Source organism: Denticeps clupeoides, chromosome 1 (assembly GCF_900700375.1).
Source record: "Denticeps clupeoides chromosome 1, fDenClu1.1, whole genome shotgun sequence".
Classification (NCBI taxonomy): domain Eukaryota; kingdom Metazoa; phylum Chordata; class Actinopteri; order Clupeiformes; family Denticipitidae; genus Denticeps; species Denticeps clupeoides.
Genome location: NC_041707.1, coordinates 6,560,667 through 6,582,441, shown reverse-complemented (window position 1 = coordinate 6,582,441; position 21,775 = coordinate 6,560,667). Strand labels below are relative to the sequence as shown.

The following is a 21,775-nucleotide window of genomic DNA, read 5'->3' as shown; positions in this document are numbered from 1 at the left end:
GACGTTCACCTGATTTATCTTTAACATGGAATTTTTTGGGAAATGTTGTATTTACATAAATAACTGAGTTCATTTTTACCTTTTCTGCTCTATATTTAATATAATATAGACCCCCTTTATAAATTTGGTGATATTTGCTCTTGCATGTCTACATACTAGTGTTCAAGTTCCAGTCACACAATCATATTTAAAATAGTAATTGTGCAAACTTGTTGCAGAAAGCCACAGCGATATATGTAAATACAGACAATACATTGTTAAACTGGATCTTGCTTGAGCTAATACCACACCCTGTTCATTTTGCGTGTGCACCCTTTAGAGGAAAATAACATAATATTCAAGCAACAACAGTTGCCAGCTTCTATGTTTGAACAGATGGTAATGCTGTCTAATGGTGCGCCGATATAATAGTGATGTGCATTGTGTATACAGACAGCAATAAAAGCAAGGTAAGAGTCAAATGAATTGCAATCATCAACATTAAATCCTGGCATGAGGATTTGGCTAATGGGAAGTGCAGCCTTGAACGTTCAGACGAAGCAGCTTTGTGTGTGCTTGTTTGTTTGTGGGGTTAAAAAGTAAGCAGTCTCCAAACAGCTTGTAATAAAAAAACGTTAACATAAGTAACACAAAGCAGAATATCTGTTGAAAGTACAATTTGAAATGTGTTTTTTAAGCCGAATTCAGACGCGTATCTTGTGAGAAGTGGATATAACATGAATCTGAAGTAGCAGATGTTATTGGAGAAAATCTGCTTTCAAGAACAGCATCACAAACAAAGCATCACAAATAAAAAAAAAAAAAACACGGCCTATTCATAGACTAAAAGGCATTGCTTTTAACAGACCCGCTTCTCCAAATATTTACCAGTTCAATCCCACCAGTTCAAGGCAAGAAGAAATAAAAAGCAACAAAAAGAAACATCGGAAACATTTCCTACCATATGGAGGAGGCAATGACACCCCCAGCACTTAAAGATGCAGCATATTGAGCTGACCATATGTTACTCCGCCGCCGAGCCACTGAGTGATTCATGCCCATCACATTCCACTGTATCAATTAAAGCCTCTTGAAGCCTGCATGATTTGTGCCTCTGTTATTAAACCCTGCTAATTCATCCTACTTACATATTCGTTATAAATCTCCAAGAGTGTGCCGTGATTCATGGCAATCGGGGGCACATTTTTCACCTTGTAATTAACAGTAAATTGTTTTTACTGCCACACAATGAATTTCTCTCGGTTATGCCACGCAAATGAAGTCCTGAGTGCGAGCCGTCCGGCTTGAGGCATTGTTTTAAGTCATTAGGCAATTGAACATGATAAAAGACTGAAGAGGGAAGGCCGGGGGAAAAAATGGAAAAAATAAAAATACCAAGATGAGGGCTGTAGCGCTTGGCACTAGCACAAAGCTCACCCTCTGTGTTACTTGGGGCACTCGCTGGACATAGGAGGGAGGAGGGAAGATAAAGAGTGAGATATGTCAGAGCAGTAGACAATCTGGACACACACTGGCTCTCAGTGAGAGCCAGTGTAGGCTGGAGGAAGTCTGCTTCAAAAAAGGGACAGAACATGATGTTTTTACAGCTTAATTCATAGGAAAGAGCTCATTGCCGAATTGTCTTTTAAAATTCCCTCACAGAAGTTATAGATAAATGTAAAACTTCCCAGCATCCCTTTTTTTTCAGAAGGGAGGGTGGTACAGCATTTGCTCTAACTCACGGCCACGCTCTAAGACATCTTCAGCAATTAACATCTGTGTGTCACTCAAATATCCCGCAACAACTCAGGGCTCCTTTTTAAACAAATTGACGGGGCGCCCTGACAGACACGTCCCATTACAGTCACTTCATTAATATTAAAATGAAAATTAAAACCCGTTCAACACCCCTGTCTAGGACAAAACATACGCCCCGGTTTGAACTAGTAATTAGATGTTGGACAGTTTCAGACACACACTCATTTTCATGAGGCCGTGCCGAGTGAACAAAGGAACACTTCCAACCAGGTGTTCTTCTTCAGTTTATAAAGCACTTAGCATCCTTTCATCTTCTAGGCTTGGTATCACACCCCTTTGGTGACCAGCATGACATGCACAAGGTAATGATGGGTGATAAAGGCAAAGAAAAAGCTACACAAAGAGTTCATTGTGGAGAACCATGTGCAACCAAAATTGCTTCTGTGCTCCAGTTCTCAAGACTGTGGTACAAACCACAGGCTGCTGCCATCAGTCAGATGGCGCAGAGTCAGAATTTATCCTACAAAATAGAAATGAATGCTGCTGTGATTTTAGAACAGCACATAAACAATTCTTCAATGACCCAGTTCCCTGAATCGAAGCAATATGGAGTGCAAACCATGATATTCTAGACCAAAGTGATGTTATGTCTCTACCTACCAGCAGACAGACAACGTCCCAACACAGGTTCACTGTCCACACAGCCCAGTCTGTTGCAGGCTGTAACTGTGAAATTGTATTCTTGAAACGCCTTGAGACCCTCTACGGTGTAGCTGGTCTCTTCCTCTGAAGCAGTGTATAGTACCTGTGAGGAGACACACTTCCATGAGCACACAGATGCATCTCACACTGACACACATGCAAATGGTCTAATGACGTGAGAATATTTGAGCATTTTCTTTCAGAATTTGTGGGTATGCAAGGTTTACTTTACAAGTGTTTCATCCCTGTGAACAGTTCATTTTTCATTTATAGTTTTGATCAATGATAAACTGGTCATGGCTAATAATTTCCAGTTTGATGAAACAATGATCTGTTAATCGCCATTCAAATGCGGATTCCATGATAAAGCAGCCAGGGCAGATTCCCTGTAAAACCTGCCACATAAACAGACCAGGGAGCACAGGTCATCCCCTCAGATTTTCCCCCCACGGACGGCTGACTAGACATATTTATTAAAAAAGGGGATATCTGCGGGATACTGGTGCAGGGGAAATATTCAATGCTAACACATACTTTATCAAACTAATTAAAAACCAAGATAACAAAATCCAATTAAAAGGAGAATAGTTACAGAATACCAAGCTCATAAGAAAAAACCCAGACACCTTGAAATAAAAGGTGATCCTGATATGGATGGTGGATGATGGTATTAATAGTAACTAACATTTTAGAGGCTAAAGCGCTGTAACCTTTAGGCATATGATAGAGGCACACCCGAGCTTCATGAAACTTCATATTCACTCCATGATGATACTGGACACAATAAAGACAAACAAACCAAAGAAAACAACCAGCATGCTGTCCATCAGTCTCGGTTTCTAGCAGAAACGTATAGGTTTTCTGTTTAGAGGCAAATTATGGGATGCCATAAATAAGTGTAACGCAATATGTATAGGCAATTTAATGTAAAAACAAGTTTATTATTCATGTGTTGTATTCCACATAGTGTGATTTATTTCCTAAATCATTTTCCTTTGTTAATAATTGCTGGAGCAATTACTGTACCTCAATTAGCCAATTTCCATAGTGCAAAGAAAGTAGCTGTAGTGCAATGAAAGTAGCGTATGGGGCATAGTTGATAATGTCACAGCATTTATTTCCTTTGGATTTACAGAAATAAACAGACACTAACTTGGAAGAAAGGACTGATTGCTATTCACGTATGTATTTTGAGGAACATGAACTAACAGCCTAGCCCAATTGTTTCTGACAGATTGACTGCTCTGACTGGTGAACAAGTGAATATGACATTAGCGCACAGACCATTCACACTACATCTTATACATCACCTAAGAAATATCCTGCTATATGTGAGTTATAACTGTTCAAGAGAACTTACCTGGGTACTGATGGGTGGAGCAAAAGGATTGGAGGTCTGCTGCTGATGAACGCTGACCTTATACTCTGTCACACGGCCCCTGATGTCCCTGTCCTGTGGGGTGTCCCAGGTAACCCTCAGGGAGGACGAGGAAACGGGGGAGACCTGAGGAGGGGGCAAGTACTCCGGCACTGTATAGAGGGTTGCAGAATTACAGAATTAATCAGGGACCATGTCTTTGTTCTGGCATATGGCATTTTAGTCCCATTGTGTTTTACAGTGCAAACACGTGAACAGAACAATCATATTATGTTATCCATGTATTCCCATGTTATATGGACAAAATTAAAGAAAATGATAAATGAAAAATTATTTTAATGTTGACGTAACATATTCTGTTAAGAAAGCATGCTAGCTGTATGGGCTTAAAACAGCTGTTGAACTTTTCTTTCTTTCTTTTGACAAGATCTTGGACAAGGAAGGCTGCAAAGCACTGTGAGTGAGCACTGAGAATTGGTAGGAACGTCCAAATAGGGAGGTAAAATTGTGTATATTGCACTTTGTGTCAGATTGCTGAAAGCTGAGCTGACAGAAACACTGAGTGCATCTTCAGCTGTCTCCAAGGCCTTATAACAGATCCATTCGAAGACATAGAAAAATCTGCCAGTCTCGCTCGCTTGTGCTCACGGTGGAAATAAAACCTGCAAAAAGCATATCTGGCATGTTTATGCAAATATTTTGTTTGCATTTTAGGGAAGCTGTCATGCCTATGTCGGTAACACTAGCCTTTCTAGTTCTCTCTCCTTAATAAGCATCCATTGAAAATCAGTTCCCCAAAGGAATGTGAGGCTCAGATCAGATAGACATAACTAATACGTTTTACGGCGAGAAGATATGGATTTTCTACCCTGTGCAATAGAGCCATGTGAAATCTAATTTATGGTTATTACACACTACTTTAAATATTGTTTGGGGCACAATTTTGCACTAATGATGCATATAATGTCTTTGGAATTCAAATGGTGGAAGAGAGCACCCCATTCACTCTCTGATAATGCTGTTGCAACAGCAGTTTATAAAAGAAACAAGAAAGCAGGGAAACACCTAGATGAGAAAATAAACTTATAATAAACGTATAAAAAAACTTATAAGTCTTATCAAAAGTAGTATTTAGAGTGAGAAGGGGAACAGCAATAGTTGTATGATAAGATTTCTTTCCAACAAACAAAAATTTGAAAAGCTGTCTCTGTCCTATAAGATGGGAACAACATTACAACATGGTGTTGTAATGTTGTTCCCACTCTCAGCAACGTTCCTCACCTCCTTCTGCAGTCCGTCCAGAAGCCCATTTAGACAGTGTGCTGCCAGCCATATTGACTGTCAGCACCCTGAACTGGTACATGGAGTATGGCTCGAGGTTTGACACGGTCACATTGCTCTGTGGTGGAGTCAAAGCATTCTCGTTGGCTGAGCTGATGGTCTGCTGACGATTCAGCCAGCCACTGCTGAGAAAAACCCTGTCCTCAGCTGGAGGGCCTGTGTCATTTTCCAGCGGATATATGGGACCTCGCATGAAGAGCTCATACCGAATTATTATACCTGTAGAGGCACAGAGGTAATGACAAAAAAAGATAAAAAAACTTCATTAAACCTCAATTACAATGGATTATTTTAATTTAAAACAGGTCATTGATAACAGACAATTAAAGCTGCTGATTGAAATGATGAGAATAACGTGGAAAACCTAAAAGACATCATGCCAATGCAAAGGCAGAATTCTCAATGGGGATGTCATTATGCTTCATGTTAATGAAGTAATTTGGGAGAAAGCATGATAACACCCATTAAATATCACTGTTGTACAGTGGGATACCATTTTTTCTGTGCTACATTGGCAGTTGAGACAATACTGTAAGCACTAATTACTGATCTTTGAAATTAAAATGTGTCTGTGGAATCATTAACATTTTGAACAGTGTGGGCTCATTGTTTTTTATTTAAACCACAATTAATCATATTTCTTATAATATTGTCCTATTTTACTCATGGTGTTCATCCCACCTGTAAACACAGCATACTTTAATGGATTATTATTATAATATTTTTAAATAAATACAGGCGCTCACCATTAGTCTGAATTGGAGGATCCCATGCTACTTCCAGCTGATTTGGCCCCAGTGTTGTAATTGTGGGCGGGGCCTGGTGAAGGGGTGGGATCTGTGCAGTACTCAGGGTGAGTCTGTCGCTCTGAGCACATCCTCCACTGGTACAGGCCTGGAGGAAGAAGCTGTACCTGGTGAAGGGACTCAGACCCCGGGCCGTGGCCTCTGTCTGCAGGCCTGTGTAATGCACCTGCTTTTCACCCGTTAGCTCATTGACAGAGTTGAGGACGAAGTGCTCCAGGGGACCTGAGGTGTTCTGGGGTATAGTCCAGTTGAAGGAGATGGTGTTTGGCCGGATGCGACCCTGCTGGAAGAGCTTGAGCTCCTCTTGAAAAGGTACAGTAGACAGGGTGCGGTAGTTGACCACTGTGCTGCTGGTGTTTCCGTGGATGTTACTGGTTACCAGTTGATAGGAATATTCTTCATATGGGCTCAAGGTGTTGTCTTCAAAAATCATTGGCTCTACAGAAAATGAAATGAAAAGGAAATTACAAAGGACAGGAAAAAAGCAACCAGTGGACTTTTTTCCATTTTTTGAGGGTATATTACTTCTATCACTTACACACAAACAAACCTTTTCCAAAACGCACAGACACGCACACACACACACACACACACACACACAGACACGCACACACATTTCCATTATCCAATCTCCACACGGGATAATCCTCCAGTCTCAAAGCCAGGCCTCCTGCGTATTTGGCCATGGGAGATGTGTACCTCACACAGGAGCTTTTCTGCTCCCCATCCCAGAATAATCACTGCCAACAGGATGCACCAGGAGCCCGCATCTCGCCGTGTGGGACGCTATCGAGCGAGGATTCTGTCCCTGAGCTGTGCAGTATGCAACGCACCATACACACACAATGCCAGGGGTGAAATAATGATTTTAAAGCAACAGATTGCACTTACCGAAGGGATAAAGGCTGCGGATGGTGTGAATCTCCTCAGTGTCCCGGAGGAGGTGGTACCACAGAGTGTTGCTGTTGGGGGAGTCGGGGGGACCCCAGCTCAGAGATATGGCACTGGAGCTCACAACATACCCCACCGGTGGAGGCTGCTGAGACGGGGCTATGCAGGGTGGAGGAGGTGAAAAGTATAAACTGTTATTGTCGTTTTAGGTCAAAAAATAGAAACAAACAAAAAAGGGATTGTTAAAAAGGTTAAAGATCCAGGCTACGGCAAATGGAATAAGTGGACGATGAATAAACCCTAGGACAAACATGCTCCATGCATATACATAACTTCATAAAATAGATTTGTGGGGGCTACAGCCTTAGACATTAACCATGATGTCAACCCCTCCAGGCCGAAGAGGCATTTAAGACTATAAAAAGGAGGCTGTTTTCTACTGATGCCCCCACTAGGTTCAGCCCAATAAACAAAAGCATCCGCAATGTCAGGTTGTGACTTGTGAGACGCCACTTAGCGCGCTGGATAGACTAATTTCCCTAAAACAAGTGCCTCTCATAGTGTGGTAAAAGTGCTAAGGCCAGGTGATCTACAGCAGAAATGTCTGGCATCTCCCTTCAGCTGATCTGCATGATGGAACAAAGAGGCAGTTTAACATGCGTAATTTATAGAAAATAATATACAATTATGGGCCACATAACATCTGTCTGCTCAAGTGAAAAATCTTTACTGCGTTCACGGTAAAGCCGCTTGTAAATAAGTTCGTTAAGGCTGTAAACAGAAAATCAGTTCCGTATTTAATCACAATTAATAAATAAATTCTGGAACAGACTGCAAATACCAAGGCAGAGAAACAAAGGGAAAAAAAGTGTATGCATCACCATGGGTTTGGGTTCACTGGACGAGTAACAAGGACTGGGAGCGATCGGATTTGTCATATAAAATTTGTCATTTACACATTTACAGGACAAAAATGCACCTGAAGGGTTGATCAGTAAGAAGATACTGTTAAACGAATCATATCTCCACTATAAATATGTGTCATTGCATAGTGAAGCAGCTTTGGTCACTAATCCATCTTGTTGTCTATGTGTATCTTGATACTGTTACACATTTTCTCACAGACCCAGATACAGAGACAAACCTTACAAACCTTTAGTGCAACCAAGGTGGTTGTCTGGATCCATGTGACTGGCTCCATGAACGCAGGTGTCACATTTCTCCCCGGTCACAAACAGCTTGCAGAGGCACTGACCAGACTGCGGATGGCAGGAGCCATCGAGGCCACCGACAGGATCACACCCGCATGCCTCACACCTAGAGGACACAGCGCAGACGAAACATCACACCTCGCCTCATTTGCAGGGCACACGCACCCAGCCGCTTATTCACACGCGGCCCCTGTCAGGACAGCTCGTCGGGCTGGGTAATTAGAAGGGCAGGCGTATTTATGAAGCTGAGAATGGGAGCCACGTCCTGTGCTTCGGAAGACGGCCGGCAATAGGGTGTCCCTGGCGGTAAGATGTCTGGACGCGCACTCTAAATGGAGCCATTCGCAAGATGCCCCTTGCGCCAGTGACAGCTTGCTCGGAGGTGGTGTGGGGTCAGGTGTGGCGTTGCCCCTTTGGGCCCCAGCTCTGGGTGATATGGGGGCCAAATGCCTGACACCCTCTCACGCAGCTGATAAAAGCCACAGACCCTTAATGAGCCGCAAATTTGTTCTGTCAGCAGAGGGAGATTTTGGGCCAAGCCAGTGATTTCACTATGTGGTTTGACCTTGACTCCTCATGAGGAGACAGGAAAACACACTTCGACTACAATGGCAGATTTTTAAATGTACTGGTATTATACATTTATTTTTTGCCGCGAAGAACCAGCCTAAGGCTTTCTAAACGTATTTACTTTTTCACAGCCGGCCTATTCTGCCAGGGTCAGTGGAAATGTGAAGTTGGTATTTGCATATTTGTATGTCTGTTGCTAGAGGAAGCTTGGGAGAAATAGCAAATCAAAATACGAATGGAAACTAAAGTAAACAGGTAAATAATATCCTGTTTCTATACTGATGGGTGAAGAAATAGGAATAATCTACCGCTGTGCTAAATAAGGCCATTTTCCCCAAGGTTAAACGATTGCCCAAACAAGGCATCCCACAGAGTATTTTGGGAGTTTTGATCATAAGAAATAATTCTATAACCACACCATGCGGGCTTTAACAGCCTCAATTAGATAAACAACAGCGGACGTTCCAATACTGGGGGGAAAATAAGATGTGCAGCCGTATTGATTCTAGAAGGATAAACGAGTTTATAATATTTAGATAAAGAAATCTTTATTGTGTTGATTCTCCCGGTGCAGTTAAAGCTTCCCCTGTAATCAGTTTAAATAGTTCATTTTTCATCCTTACCGGGTAGCGGGAACGGCTGAATGGATTTGTGTACACAATGATCTAGCACGACTCGTATGGATTAACAATTTGTGATGTCCAGCGGTCCTGTTGCTGATCTATTGAAAGAACACGTTCACCACATTTGCATCTTGCCAGCCCCAATTAATGTTCCCCTCCCCTTCCCCACGCATCAAACCATCAAATTTTATTTTGGAAAACGTTTAAAAGAATGATGGATAATGTTTGAAACACCTATAGCATTTCCCACTGTTATGAGGGTGTTCACAGCATGGCTACTGGTTAAATGTTTCCTGTGAGTATTGCTGAAGGTCATTCAGTGAGACCTTATGCCACAATAAATGAAGAAACAGAATACAAGAATGTCAAATCTATTAAAAAAGAAAAAAGAAAAACAGTACTTTACTTCCCAGGCTCTTGAGATTCTAAGCTTCTTTATCTAAGGCCATATGTTCATGCTGGTAAGGTGCAACTCGGTATATCATTATGCGCTGCTAATGTGTGATGTATTTACAACTTAATTGATGCCTGCTACAAATCAAGTGCGGTGAGAGCATTAATTTGTGCTTCATTTAGAAACAGGTTACTTTAATGGCTAGTTTGACCTTTACTAAGAGTGGCTATACCTCCAGGCTAGTAACCAGCTAACTGGTTCAAATGGCTGTTAAAAAAAAAAAAAAAAAAAAAACGCAGATTGTGTTCGCAGAGTGGAAAAGGAGAGGATGTGGAAAGGTTTTTTTTTTTCTCTGAGACATTGAATATTCAATCCATTTTGACCTGTTCCTGAACTGCAAGAGACCTGGTAGCCCTTTCCTCACCCTTTGAAAGTGTCTGGAAGTGTCTTGGGAAGCTAAGCCAAACCTGCCAATGCCAGGGTTAAAGCCAAAATGCAGCTCCTGGCACTGGTCACACTTGCGTCCAGTCACTGAGGGGTGTCTGCACACACACTGGCCCGTGTCTGGCTGGCATGCCTGCCCCTCCGCTCCGACGGGGTGGCAGTCACATACATCACACCTTCTCGCAGCTCCCGGCAACAGGAAGAATCCTGAAACAGCAAGGGAAAGCAGATGCAGCAACCGCATTAGCAAGGCAACTTCCCCTCTTTTGCATTTTTCTGCATTTCTGAGGACGCTTCAGTTGGCCCACATCTCAGGACCCTCCCTGGAGATCCCCCCTAACCTTATTATTAAAAACACAGTGGCCTTCTACTCTATCTGTATCTTCATGAAGACGAAAAATGAGTTGAATCTCAAGGGCTCAGTTAGGCGCTTCCACACATCAATCAGACGGGGGGAGCCGAGTTTGAGATGTTTCAATCACAGGCCGCTTCCCCTCCGGTAAAATACGGTGGGAGATGCAACCAGGGGAGGGCCACAGAAACACAGTCATCAACCTCCCAGATGGATCTCCCCTCTTCCTGCACATTCAATTTACTCCTGCCAGCCTCACTCCCCACACACATGCTTTATGTGTGGACAGCTTTGGAGGCTACACCAACCACCAGGTACAACAGCTCTATTTCATCAGCCGTGTGTCCAGCAAACAGTTGCTGTGGAGTTTTATACTGTATGCGGTTTCCGTGTTTGTTGAGTATTTTGGTTAAAAAGACTACACTGACAATTTTCCAAAAGATTTGGAAGATCGTAAAAGAAATAAGTGAGTCACATTGAAAAACACTTACTAAGTTCCCAGTGCAAAATAAACTTACTTTTCACTATACTTGAAATGAAGACTTGAAGAAATTGAGCTTCTGCTAATAACAAGTCTAGTATACAGAGTTGAATTCAAGTCTATTGAATCTAAAATCATTTACATTTATGGCATTTGGCAGCCTACATTGTCCAGAGCAGATTACAACATGCTTTCAGGTTATCATCAGTGAAAGTAATCAGTTCTGGTTCACTAGGACCTCAACTATGAATACAATCATTCTATGCACCCTGTTGTAGTTTTGAAATAAAAGTTTTGTCTGGACCACTCTCTGTTACCTACCTCTCTCTAGCCACCAAGCCTACTTAATGTATGTGTATTCTACTGCCGAACTATTTTCATTTATTAGTTTAAATTTATAGAATTTTTGGTGCACCCATTAAGTTTTCCTTCCTTCCTGGGAGCTTTTTCTCAGGGTCTTTTGTGATTTCTTGTCCAAGCCTAAGGTTGCATGACGGTAACTAAACTGAGTTGAACTAAATTGAACAGAAAATAAAGAGCATTCGGAAACACAGTCTTTAGCTTTTAATTTCAAGCCAAAAATGCTAAAGAACTGTACTTGGCAATTCAAAGTGCTCGGCTGGTTTTACAGTAAACAATGAGGTTTCTGATGGTTAATCTTCATTACAAGCACAAAGGGCCAGCTGGTGCTGCTATTGCCCCCCTCCCGGCCTCTGGCAGCGAACATCTCCCTCGCAGAGCGGCTCCTATAAAACAGCACGGGGCGTGGGAGGAGGGGTGCAAACTCCATCACCCTGAGGTGCACTTCACTCATATTGGCAGCAGAGGCCCAATTGCCGATGGGTGACTTGGCTCAGAGTTTGTGAGGGATGGCCCATAGCTATGTTAGCTCAACACCATAGTTGACAGCAATTGCCAAGCTGGTGCTTGATTCCCTGGTGAAACGAAAACAAAACAATGCCACAAGGAGCCAAGAACAAATACAACAGAACCATTAGTTAAGGTGAGTAGAGGGAGAAAAGACATCTTGTAACCCAAAAGATGTCTGGTATTAAGCTATTTAAATTCAACAGGAGGCACGTATTCTGGTAAACAATATGGCAGCGAATGCCACAGAGGACCTGCCTGCACTCCAAAGTGCTGTGGTGAGCATGCAGAAGTGAATTGCCATTTGCGGAATAACCCTTACCTGGCCTGCAGGTGCCGCAGTCACGGCCGTGCCAAGAAGGCAAGCAAACGCACTGTCCAGTGGCTGACTCACACATGCTTCTCGGCACAGTGCCCTCTGGGTGACAGTCACAAGGAACGCATTCATACGTCCCATCCGTAGAAGTCCGGTTGAAGGTGTGCTGGGTGCAGTGTGTGCACTGGAGACCCTCTACCCACTCTGTACAAGGGCACTGGCCAGTGTTGGGGTTACAGACATTGGTTGCGTTGACAGTGCCCTCAAGGTTGCACTGGCAGGGTAAGCAGCCCAGAGAGTTGGTCTGGTCCAGACTGTGGTAGCCAGGTCTGCAGGTGTCACAGCACTGGCCCTCCACATGACGTTTACAGGAGCACTGGCCTGTCACCGGATCGCAAGTGCTGCCCAGGATGGTGCCCGCAAGGCTGCACTCGCAGGAGTGGCACTTCCCACTGGTGGTCAGGCCATAGAAGTTGGGCGCACAGGTGTCACAAAGAAGGCCTTGCACTCCATCCTTACATTCACACTGACCCAGGAAAGGGTTGCAGAACTGATGCAGAGAGCCATTTCCATGACAGCCACAAGGAACGCAGCCTTCTGGGTTGATGTGGTTCAGTAATTTAAAGCCGTAGTTGCAGCGGTCACAAGTCAGGCCTTTAAATAAAGAAATAGTGAATTCAAATATTATGGAAAATCAAAGTCTTCCCACTGACAATAATTTGTTGCCTCTCTGTGAATACAACAAGTACACAATTTTAACATTATATTACACTAGATCTTGCAATTACTGATACTAAAATGACTTGTCGCCATGGCCACCAGATATATAATAATTCATAATAAAATACTTTATATTTTATATAGAGGGGAAAAAAACAAATAAATAAATGAGTGAAATATTGTGCCGGGTTTTAAAAAAATGCCATCATTAAGTGAGGCCCTTTTACAATGATGGATGACCCACCCCAGGCACAACACTTAATTTCACTAAGAGAAAAATAAATAAATTAAAAGGTACAAGAAAGGCGGTGAAATGTAAAAATAACTGTGAGGCTGGAAAGAATTACAGCTCATTTGAAACTAAAAGTGGTCTACATGGATTCAAATCATATCAAGTTTTTTAAAATATGCGCGCCACTTATTTGAATATGCCATACATATTCCTGACAGGTAATCTATTCCTAATGTTGCTGAGCAAAGCCTACGGGGCATGCCGTTTAGAGCTACAAGCGCCGAGAACTGGAGACACTTGGCATTTACTGTGCACCGCCGCCTCCTTTTCATTCCACTTCCCAGGCCTACTTTAATGAATTTATAGATATTAATATATTTCTCCCTATCCACTGTTTAACCTCATTAAGGCAGTATGTTAAATGTGTGCGGTGACAGTGTGATGAATACCCCTGTTATAACGCTCAAGAACACCTCCTATTTGTTTTCATGTCTGTGGCTTCTGGACGCTGTTATTAATCAGGTGGCTGTAGTACAGTAAATTTAGTTCCATGACCACTTTGATAAGTGTGTTAAATGCACACTTAGCTTGTGTAGACACAATGCTGGTGCATGTTTGGCAGGGGAAAAAATGCTTGTTTGTTGTATTTCTATTTTAATAAAATGATTATAAAAAATATGAATAATTTGTTTTTCTCGGCCAGCTGCTAAATAAGAATAATACCGCCTGTAATCTAGGTCAGACGCTCGTGTTTACTATTAAATCACGGCCGTGCAGAATTGAGAGGGAGCCTATATGCATGAAGTGGGACGTGGGCTTCCCAACAATGCGGCCCTCACTTTATCAGTAATGCTCCCTGCATAATATTCCCATACATCAACATTTCAAAATGCATTGTGTACACAGTGTACTTTGGGCACTTGATAAATTTTGTCCTTATGAAGCTGCTGCCCGCCTCAAATATGCTGGGGGTAATAAATTGCTATAATCAAATCTAATTTCTGAAAAATACCTGTGGGAGCAACAAACAAAGAAGCGGGTCTTGTAAGAAGCATGAAAAATAACAGAGACAGGGGCAGTTTATTATAATCAACTTGGCATTGAATTACAAAATTAAAATTATGTGGCCCTTGATATCCAGGCTTAGCAATATACATGATCTTCTGAGTAACATTCGTTTGCATTTCATAAGAAATGGTTCAAAGGCACACAGGGGAAAAAATGGAACAGATTTATCACAAAGGAACTGGGATGCTTGGAAAAAGTCTAAGAAAAATCCATTTGGCTGCAGCTATTGGTAAATTTGATGAAAAACATACAGATTGGCCAAGAGTGTATTCAGTGGCAAACAATTTAATCATGCTATTTACATATGGGCCCTTACTGGCGTACATTTATATAAAGGACCACCAAATGTTGAATGAAACAAACCTTAAATCAAAATGTCCATTATCTGATTTGTATTTTACACAATAATTTTACTTTTAAAAATCCACACATGCTTTTGCCAGGAAAAGAATGATTGATAGAGGCGAAAGAGGAGGTAGAGAGTGAGAGGGATGGAGGAAGCAATGTGGCTTGATACCTACCGATTACGTTTGCCTTGCACTGGCATTGACCTGAGTCCTGGTGACAGGTAATATCTGCCCGCTCGGTCCCGGCGGTATTGCAGTTACAGGCGCGGCAGCCGTCAGGGTGCGAGTGCTGCAGCTTGTAGAATCCGTGTTGGCACTGATTGCACTGTCTGCCAGACACATGTCGCTTGCACTTACACTGCCCTCCAATCTGCAGAGGAAGGAGAAGACCATGCGACCACGCTCCAATTAGTCAACTTGAGCACTGTACTGTGAGTTCGTGTCACGGATGGCCAGCCTGGGCCCTCCCGGGCTGCTGGCTGGCTTTTTATCTCAATTATAGGCGGTGAGAAGGCCTGGCTGGGGGAGGGGAGCAGGGGTCACAGCACCTTAGCGGGGCAGACTATTGTGGGGAGGGGTTGCTGGGGCTCCTGACATGTTTATGTGTGGCTAAGATGGGTTTTTAAAAGATATTATTTACTGCGAGACCGTGGTCAGGGAAATGATTAGGACTCTACTTAAGATTTTCAGAAAAAAACATGCTTCATTGTTACAACATAACTCAAAAGCTGAAGGTAAGTACAGCTGATGAGCCGATAGACAGAAACCTAAGCCTCTAAAAGCATGCTGCAGTTTGTAATTAGTTTGCCTGTAACCTCTGCAATGTAAAAACATGGAGTTTCAGACATGATGTTGCAGCTAATTTGCTTGCTCTTGGCAGTCTGGCAACTGGGGGTTAGTCCTGCTTAAATTTCACACAGCATGCAGGCAGAGAAATTATAAAGCCAACCTTCGATGAAAGAGTCCGAGGAGCAAACCTATGTAGCCTTGTGCTCACTTTGAAATCAAACTGTTTATCAAAGTAAAGAAAAAAAAATTCCCAGTTTCTCATTTCAATGGCAGATCGAAGAACACACCAGAAGAGAGAAGGCATAAAGTAAAATGAAGCCGCCAGAGAGAGTGAGGAAATAATCATTCCGAGAATTTAAATAAGGTAACAATCTCACACGGAGTGACCCCGTGGATTGATTTTGAATTTGTCATCCAGTATATCTATTGACACGAATCTTTCCCTCCAAAATGGCTTTCATGATGTTCAGATAAAGGCGATGGAGGGCCTCTCCAGAGAGAGACGTTCCTAATGACACTTTTACATACTCACCAGAATCCGATACTGATCACAACCATGATAAATTGTGTTGTGAATACAAAAGTCTTCAACCAATACATCAGTGCGCGCCTCTCACCCGCGGACAGATGAATATCATTAAATAAAAATTCTGCCATTTGCATTTGGGTCCAAAATATGAGAGAATCCCTGTGATTCAAAAAGCATATCTTACAGACTCAGTAAGTACTTTGTTTCAAAATAATCGACTCAATCAGCTTCATGGGATGCATCTCCAAACAAGGATTAAAATTAAATTCTGATATACAATAGTCTGCAATCTTAATGTCCAGTGCTCTGAAAAACATTGTTTCTTCCATGTCAGAGAAAGCAGTTCTCTTAAATAGTGTCACAGTGCACTGCTTATAAATACCATTTTTTGAATAGCTTTCATATCTGCCTACATACATTTTACAGCAGTTTTATTGCTGTTTTGCCAGCTGAACGTTTAAAAGAAATAATAATATAATAGTAGATGTGGTTAAATCAATCAGTGTGTAAGGGTGCTATGCAGATGTTAAGTATAACCACAACTTCTTACAATACAACATTATCGATTCAATTAAAAATGTTCCACTGAGAACAGTGACATGAGGCATCAGCAATGGCTTTAGACCCATTCTGTATGTACATTTTACATGTACATGTAGAGCATTTAACAGATGCCCTTATCCAGAGCGACTTACAATCAGTAGTTACCGGGACAGTCCCCCTGTAGCAACTTAGGGTTAAGTGTCATACTCAGGGACACAATGGTAGTAAGTGGGATTTGAACCTGGGTCTTCTGGTTCATAGGCGAGTGTGTTACCCACTAGGCTACTACCACTACCACAAAAGAGTATTCTCTTCTTTTTTTTACAGTCAATAAGTAGACCACTACTGAGAAAGAAGTCCACTGATGAGGACAAAAAATGTTGTTGTCTGAAGACCATGGGCGCCTGGTGTTGAGCAGTGAGGCATGGGAGACACCTACCTCATCACACTCCAAACTGCCGTTGACAGTCCCAGCAGCATAGCACGCACAGGGCCTGCAAACATCATGAGTCCATAGGGCCTCATCCTGCTCCCTGAAGAACAGACTCTGGCAGCGCTCGCAGTTTCTTCCTTTCGGCAGTTTAATGGGGATCGGGATAGAGATCAATGTTAACTTATTAAAATTCAATCATGTTATAGAACTTTAATTTCAAATTAAAAAACTGCCTTCTCTAGAGAGGTTGGGTGCAAAATTTGCAATTTTCGAGATGTCCATTTTAATGTCCCCTTTCATCTCTCCCTGCCACCGTGCTGATGCCGAACATATGAAACAATGAACCTGTTACCATGGCTCGCTTTACTTCATTACACTTCCATCTGTTATTCTCTAATGTAATATTTCAGCTTTTTCTCTCTGTAGCTTACACTGGAGCTCCCACGCTCAAACACATGCCAAGCCAGCATTCTACTCTGGAAAGTTTTATCTCTCTCAATAATGAACACACAGTGGAACAAAACTATACACAAGCACTTTTAGCCGAACCTGCAGTGTTGTGTTGACAGTTGTCGCAGACCCCACCACCTCCACGGAAGTGCTCCTCAGGATAGGGGTCCACAGCGATGTCATAATGGCAGGAACTAGCATGGCCGTTGCACTGGCAGGGACGGCAGTTGAATGCCTGCAACTGGTTGCCCGATCGAAACGGCTTGTCATTGAACAGAGCAGCACAGCGTTCACACTGTGGACAAACAGAACATAAAGATCATCAGAAACAGCTGTGTGACGCTAAACCAGATCTTGTCCATACATTTACACCTGATGCCACGTCAAGTCTGTTCAAATTCAGCAGAAAACTAGCAAAGCGCACTACTACAAAAATACAATTCACGTATACATATATATATATATATATACACACACACACACACACACACACACACACACTGTGATCTGATTTAATTTATTGCACAGTCCCATGGCGATTCAAGGCACATTTCACTACATGTTAAAATTGTATGCCTGTGTATGTGAATCTCCTGAAACGAACCAGAAGAGAGAGAAAAAATGGGGAAAAAACCCACCTTTGCTCTTTTGCTAAAAATACACACTGATATGAGATTCAGCCACACCACAACAACCAGGTCAATAATTAAAAGTGACTTTCATCACCATAACTGTTAAAATAGGGCACTTCCATGTAAAACAAACATATCAAACAGGGAAAAAAAACAATGTCTTTGATTTTGCAAGCAGTCACAATAAATTATAGTAGACAAGCAAAGGCTTCAGATGTTTTTCATACATTAAAAAAACACAGGGGATTCCCCAGCGACCCATCATCACGCTGGTGAATCTTCCTGGTGCCTGACACGTGGTGGCAGATCGGTACTGAGTTGCCGTTCTGGGCTCTGAGCCCGGGGGAATTGCTAATTCAGATTTCCAAGATGCTGGAGGAAAAAGAGACACGGACCACCCAGAATCAGGGCCCACAGCAGCCACTAACCACACATCTGGGCCAGACAGGTTAGGCACCCTCAAATATACATTTATGGTATATATCAACCCGGTGTAGACAAACACAACAGCACCTGGGGGATTACTTCAACACAAACAGCAGTGGGCTAGACTCCGGGAGTGTAGCTGAGGGCAGCCATGTTGATGGAGGTTTTGAAGGTCTTGTTTTTAGAGTGAGATATAGTGGGATTTTTTTGTTGTTGTTGTTGCTGTTTTTACCTGTGCCATATAAGCCGGGCAGTGATTGCAAATGTCACATTCACTAGTCAATCAGATTTCCTCGATTAGAGTGCTGATCATCCACATGCACATTTGGTACCTGCATGTCTGTGACAGAGACATCCCAGTGAACAACAGGCTTTATGAACAAAGACAATGGAGGAATATGCAGAAGATGTAAGATGATATTCTTAAATAGTTTAAATCAGAAACCAGAATGAGTAGTGAAACCAGAATGAGTAGTGAGCTGCATATTAGCTGTCAATCATCCTCATTTGGCTCCTCCCACAGTAATGACCAAGGCACCGTACAGGCCACTGTCTGTAACTGTAAATACATTCTTTATGTTACATTATTAATCACTCCTCATACATCTATTATAGCAAAGCTGTAATAATTGCGCCCATGAATATCAACAAATAAATATTCACATATTAATATGATACCATTACATATTTTAAACTGCTAAATATAAAAGGATAAAAATCAGTATATAAAAAAATATCTCTAACTATAACATTCCATGGGATTTATCTGACAAATAAAATGAAAACCTCTTCCAGCAGAAGGTCTGCACAAATTATAAAATGCATACAGCTGTGTCTCCAGTTAGGCGATTATTGCCAGGATCTTGTAAATTTCATTAAATTCTCTTGAGATCCCTGCCTCCAAACATCTAAGGTCTGGATTTTATAGACCGGTGCTGAAAAAAAAAAAAAAAAACACAATTTGCATACAGTGCTTGTTCCAGAGCACACAAAAATCAAAGGTGCTTTTCATTTTCCGCTTCCAAGGGAGCGTCCTGATGTGTCTCAGCCCATCACATTGGGCTCTAGAAGCTCACCATATTAGCATAGCGACTGAGACGCAGTTTATTTTACCACGGCCACTTTCCCGCGAGCTAATTAACGAGTGATGTGCTTGCCAGTTCCGCAGGCGCTTCGTTGCTGGAGCAAAATAAACAACAATGAGGCACAGCTTCAGAAAGTAGAACTTAAAGTGTTACGCTGGTCACATGTCTTTACAAAGCGCTAATGACATCCCCCCGACAATCAGAAAGGGAAACAAATAACAGGGCCGGCGAAGCGATGTCTCGCATTACAAAATCAAGGAGTGTGTGCCCACCCCCCCCCGGCCCGTGCTGAGGGAGTCGGTGCAGTGTGTGTTCAGTGTGTATAATGCCCATGTCAGAGTTTATCTCTCTCGCTCCTGTAAAGGAGTTTGCTCTGTTCTGGCCTACAGTTAGTCTGAGTTCTCGAGTATGCAGGCTGGGGCGTCTGAACGTGATCCGCTGGAGGGAGACACGTCATCCCCGGCGGGGGGCCTGCCAGAATGCCATGACTAATTTCATGCTCCCCCAGGAAAGGTCGGTCCGCCGGAGCACCAGGAAAGCCCACAGTTAACCTTCTGCCTCGGTGCAAATGTGCTGCTTTAGAGTGCTTTGACAACAAAAGTCCCCGACCACTACTTATTGTCATTTCAGATAAGTAAGTATAAGTGAAGTGATTGTCACATGTGATACACAGCAGCACAGCACACGATGCACACAGTGAAATTTGTCCTCTGCATTTAACCCATCACCCTGAGTGAGCAGTGGGCAGCCATGACAAGCGCCGGGGAGCAGTGTGTGGGGACGGTGCTTTGCTCAGTGGCACCTCAGGACACGTATGCATTGGGTGCATTAGGGACTTTCTCCAACATGATCTCCTGTGATCTTGTGTGTTCAAGTTCCCAGGGTATGGATAAGCATAACTTAGACTTAAGCAATAAAATCCAAGATTTAATTGCATAATGATTGCTGTTGGTGTTGAAGCTAAGTCTGGTAAGCGGACAATGTTTACCACTTACACATTAGTTAAATGAGGCAGAATGATATTTAAGGAGATGAGGTCAGAGCGCTGACATCATCAGATTACAGCAACTGGTTGTTTAGTTACAGGTAATGAACAGGCACATGGCATGCACATTTATGTATGTAATGCGTAATGTGAGTAATGGTATAGAAAAGGCTCTCTCTGTACAGCCTGTATGCGTGTGTATATGTGAGTACATGTGCGTGTGTGTGTGTGTGTGCATGTGTACGTGTATGTAATGTTTGATGTGAGTAATGGTTTAGAAAAGGCTCTCTCTGTACAGCCTGTATGCGTGTGTGTGTGTGTGTGTGTGTGTGTGTGTGTGTGTACATGTGCGTGTGTATGTAATGTTTAATGTGAGTAATGGTATAGAAAAAGCTCTCTCTGGACAGCCTGTATGCGTGTGTGTGTGTGTGTACATGTGCGTGTGTATGTAATGTTTGATGTGAGTAATGGTTTAGAAAAGGCTCTCTCTGGACAGCCTGTATGTGTGTGTGTATGTGTGTGTACATGTGCATGTGTGTGTGTGTGCATGTGTATGTAATGTTTGATGTGAGTAATGGTATAGAAAAAGCTCTCTCTGGACAGCCTGTGTGCGTGTGTATGCGTGTGTGTGTGTGTGTGTGTGTGTGTGTGTATGTGTACATGTGCCTGTGTATGTAATGTTTGATGTGAGTAATGGTATAGAAAAAGCTCTCTCTGGACAGCCTGTATGCGTGTGCGTATGTGTGCATGTGTACGTGTGTGTGTGCCTGTGTGAAAGTGTTGGTATGGGTGAAGCAGACAGCACGATCTGATTGACTGCACAGTGTTCAGGTGGAAAGTTTGCTTTGAAGAGGTCGCCTGCTGTAAATCCAGTGGGATGGGACAGCATACAGAGGCAGCTCACTGATCATCCTGACGTGTGTCGGAGCACTTTTGTTACTTTAACTTCACGGGGAAAATTCTACGGATTAGCATCGCATTCGTCTTGCAGTAGTGCAGTAGTTAACCGAGCAGAGAAATTAAATATTAATCGCTAATATCCCCCTGTTCTCTCATCAAATGTTACAGAGTCAGACATAGGTGGTCAGTCAAATATACCTCCCTCCATGCTTTTAACACGCACAGACGCACACTGACTGTGATTATAAAATAAGAAGGTAAATTCGACATTTTACCACATGGAAGAAAGAAACACTTGAAATTTTTAAATATGGCAAGCAAAACACTAGACACAAGGCATTCAGCCACTCATTATCACAATATGCCAGATATTGTCAGAAAAAGTGCAGCGTAACGGTGTAAAAGTAGGTTGAGGTTCCACTGAGCAAAGTACCGTCCCCACACACTGTTCCCCGGGCACCTTTTAAGGTTGCCCACTGCTCACCAAGGGTGATGGGTTAAAAGCAGAGGACACATTTCATTG

The 21,775-nt window shown here is 42.6% G+C and overlaps 1 protein-coding gene across 1 annotated transcript in view; it reads right to left on the bottom strand.

Annotated features, from left to right (window-relative positions):
* ush2a (Usher syndrome 2A (autosomal recessive, mild)) overlaps window positions 1–21,775 on the bottom strand; it is a 192,400-nt gene that overhangs the window by 148,449 nt on the left and 22,176 nt on the right. Inside the window, exons 10-20 of the mRNA XM_028987910.1 lie at window positions 17,324–17,519; window positions 16,781–16,911; window positions 14,655–14,850; window positions 12,120–12,767; window positions 10,121–10,304; window positions 8,009–8,172; window positions 6,856–7,014; window positions 5,905–6,402; window positions 5,099–5,377; window positions 3,800–3,969; window positions 2,398–2,542 (exon numbers count right to left, since the gene is read on the bottom strand). Coding sequence (XP_028843743.1) covers window positions 2,398–2,542; window positions 3,800–3,969; window positions 5,099–5,377; window positions 5,905–6,402; window positions 6,856–7,014; window positions 8,009–8,172; window positions 10,121–10,304; window positions 12,120–12,767; window positions 14,655–14,850; window positions 16,781–16,911; window positions 17,324–17,519 — 2,770 coding nt within the window. The remainder of the gene's footprint in view (window positions 1–2,397; window positions 2,543–3,799; window positions 3,970–5,098; window positions 5,378–5,904; window positions 6,403–6,855; window positions 7,015–8,008; window positions 8,173–10,120; window positions 10,305–12,119; window positions 12,768–14,654; window positions 14,851–16,780; window positions 16,912–17,323; window positions 17,520–21,775) is intronic.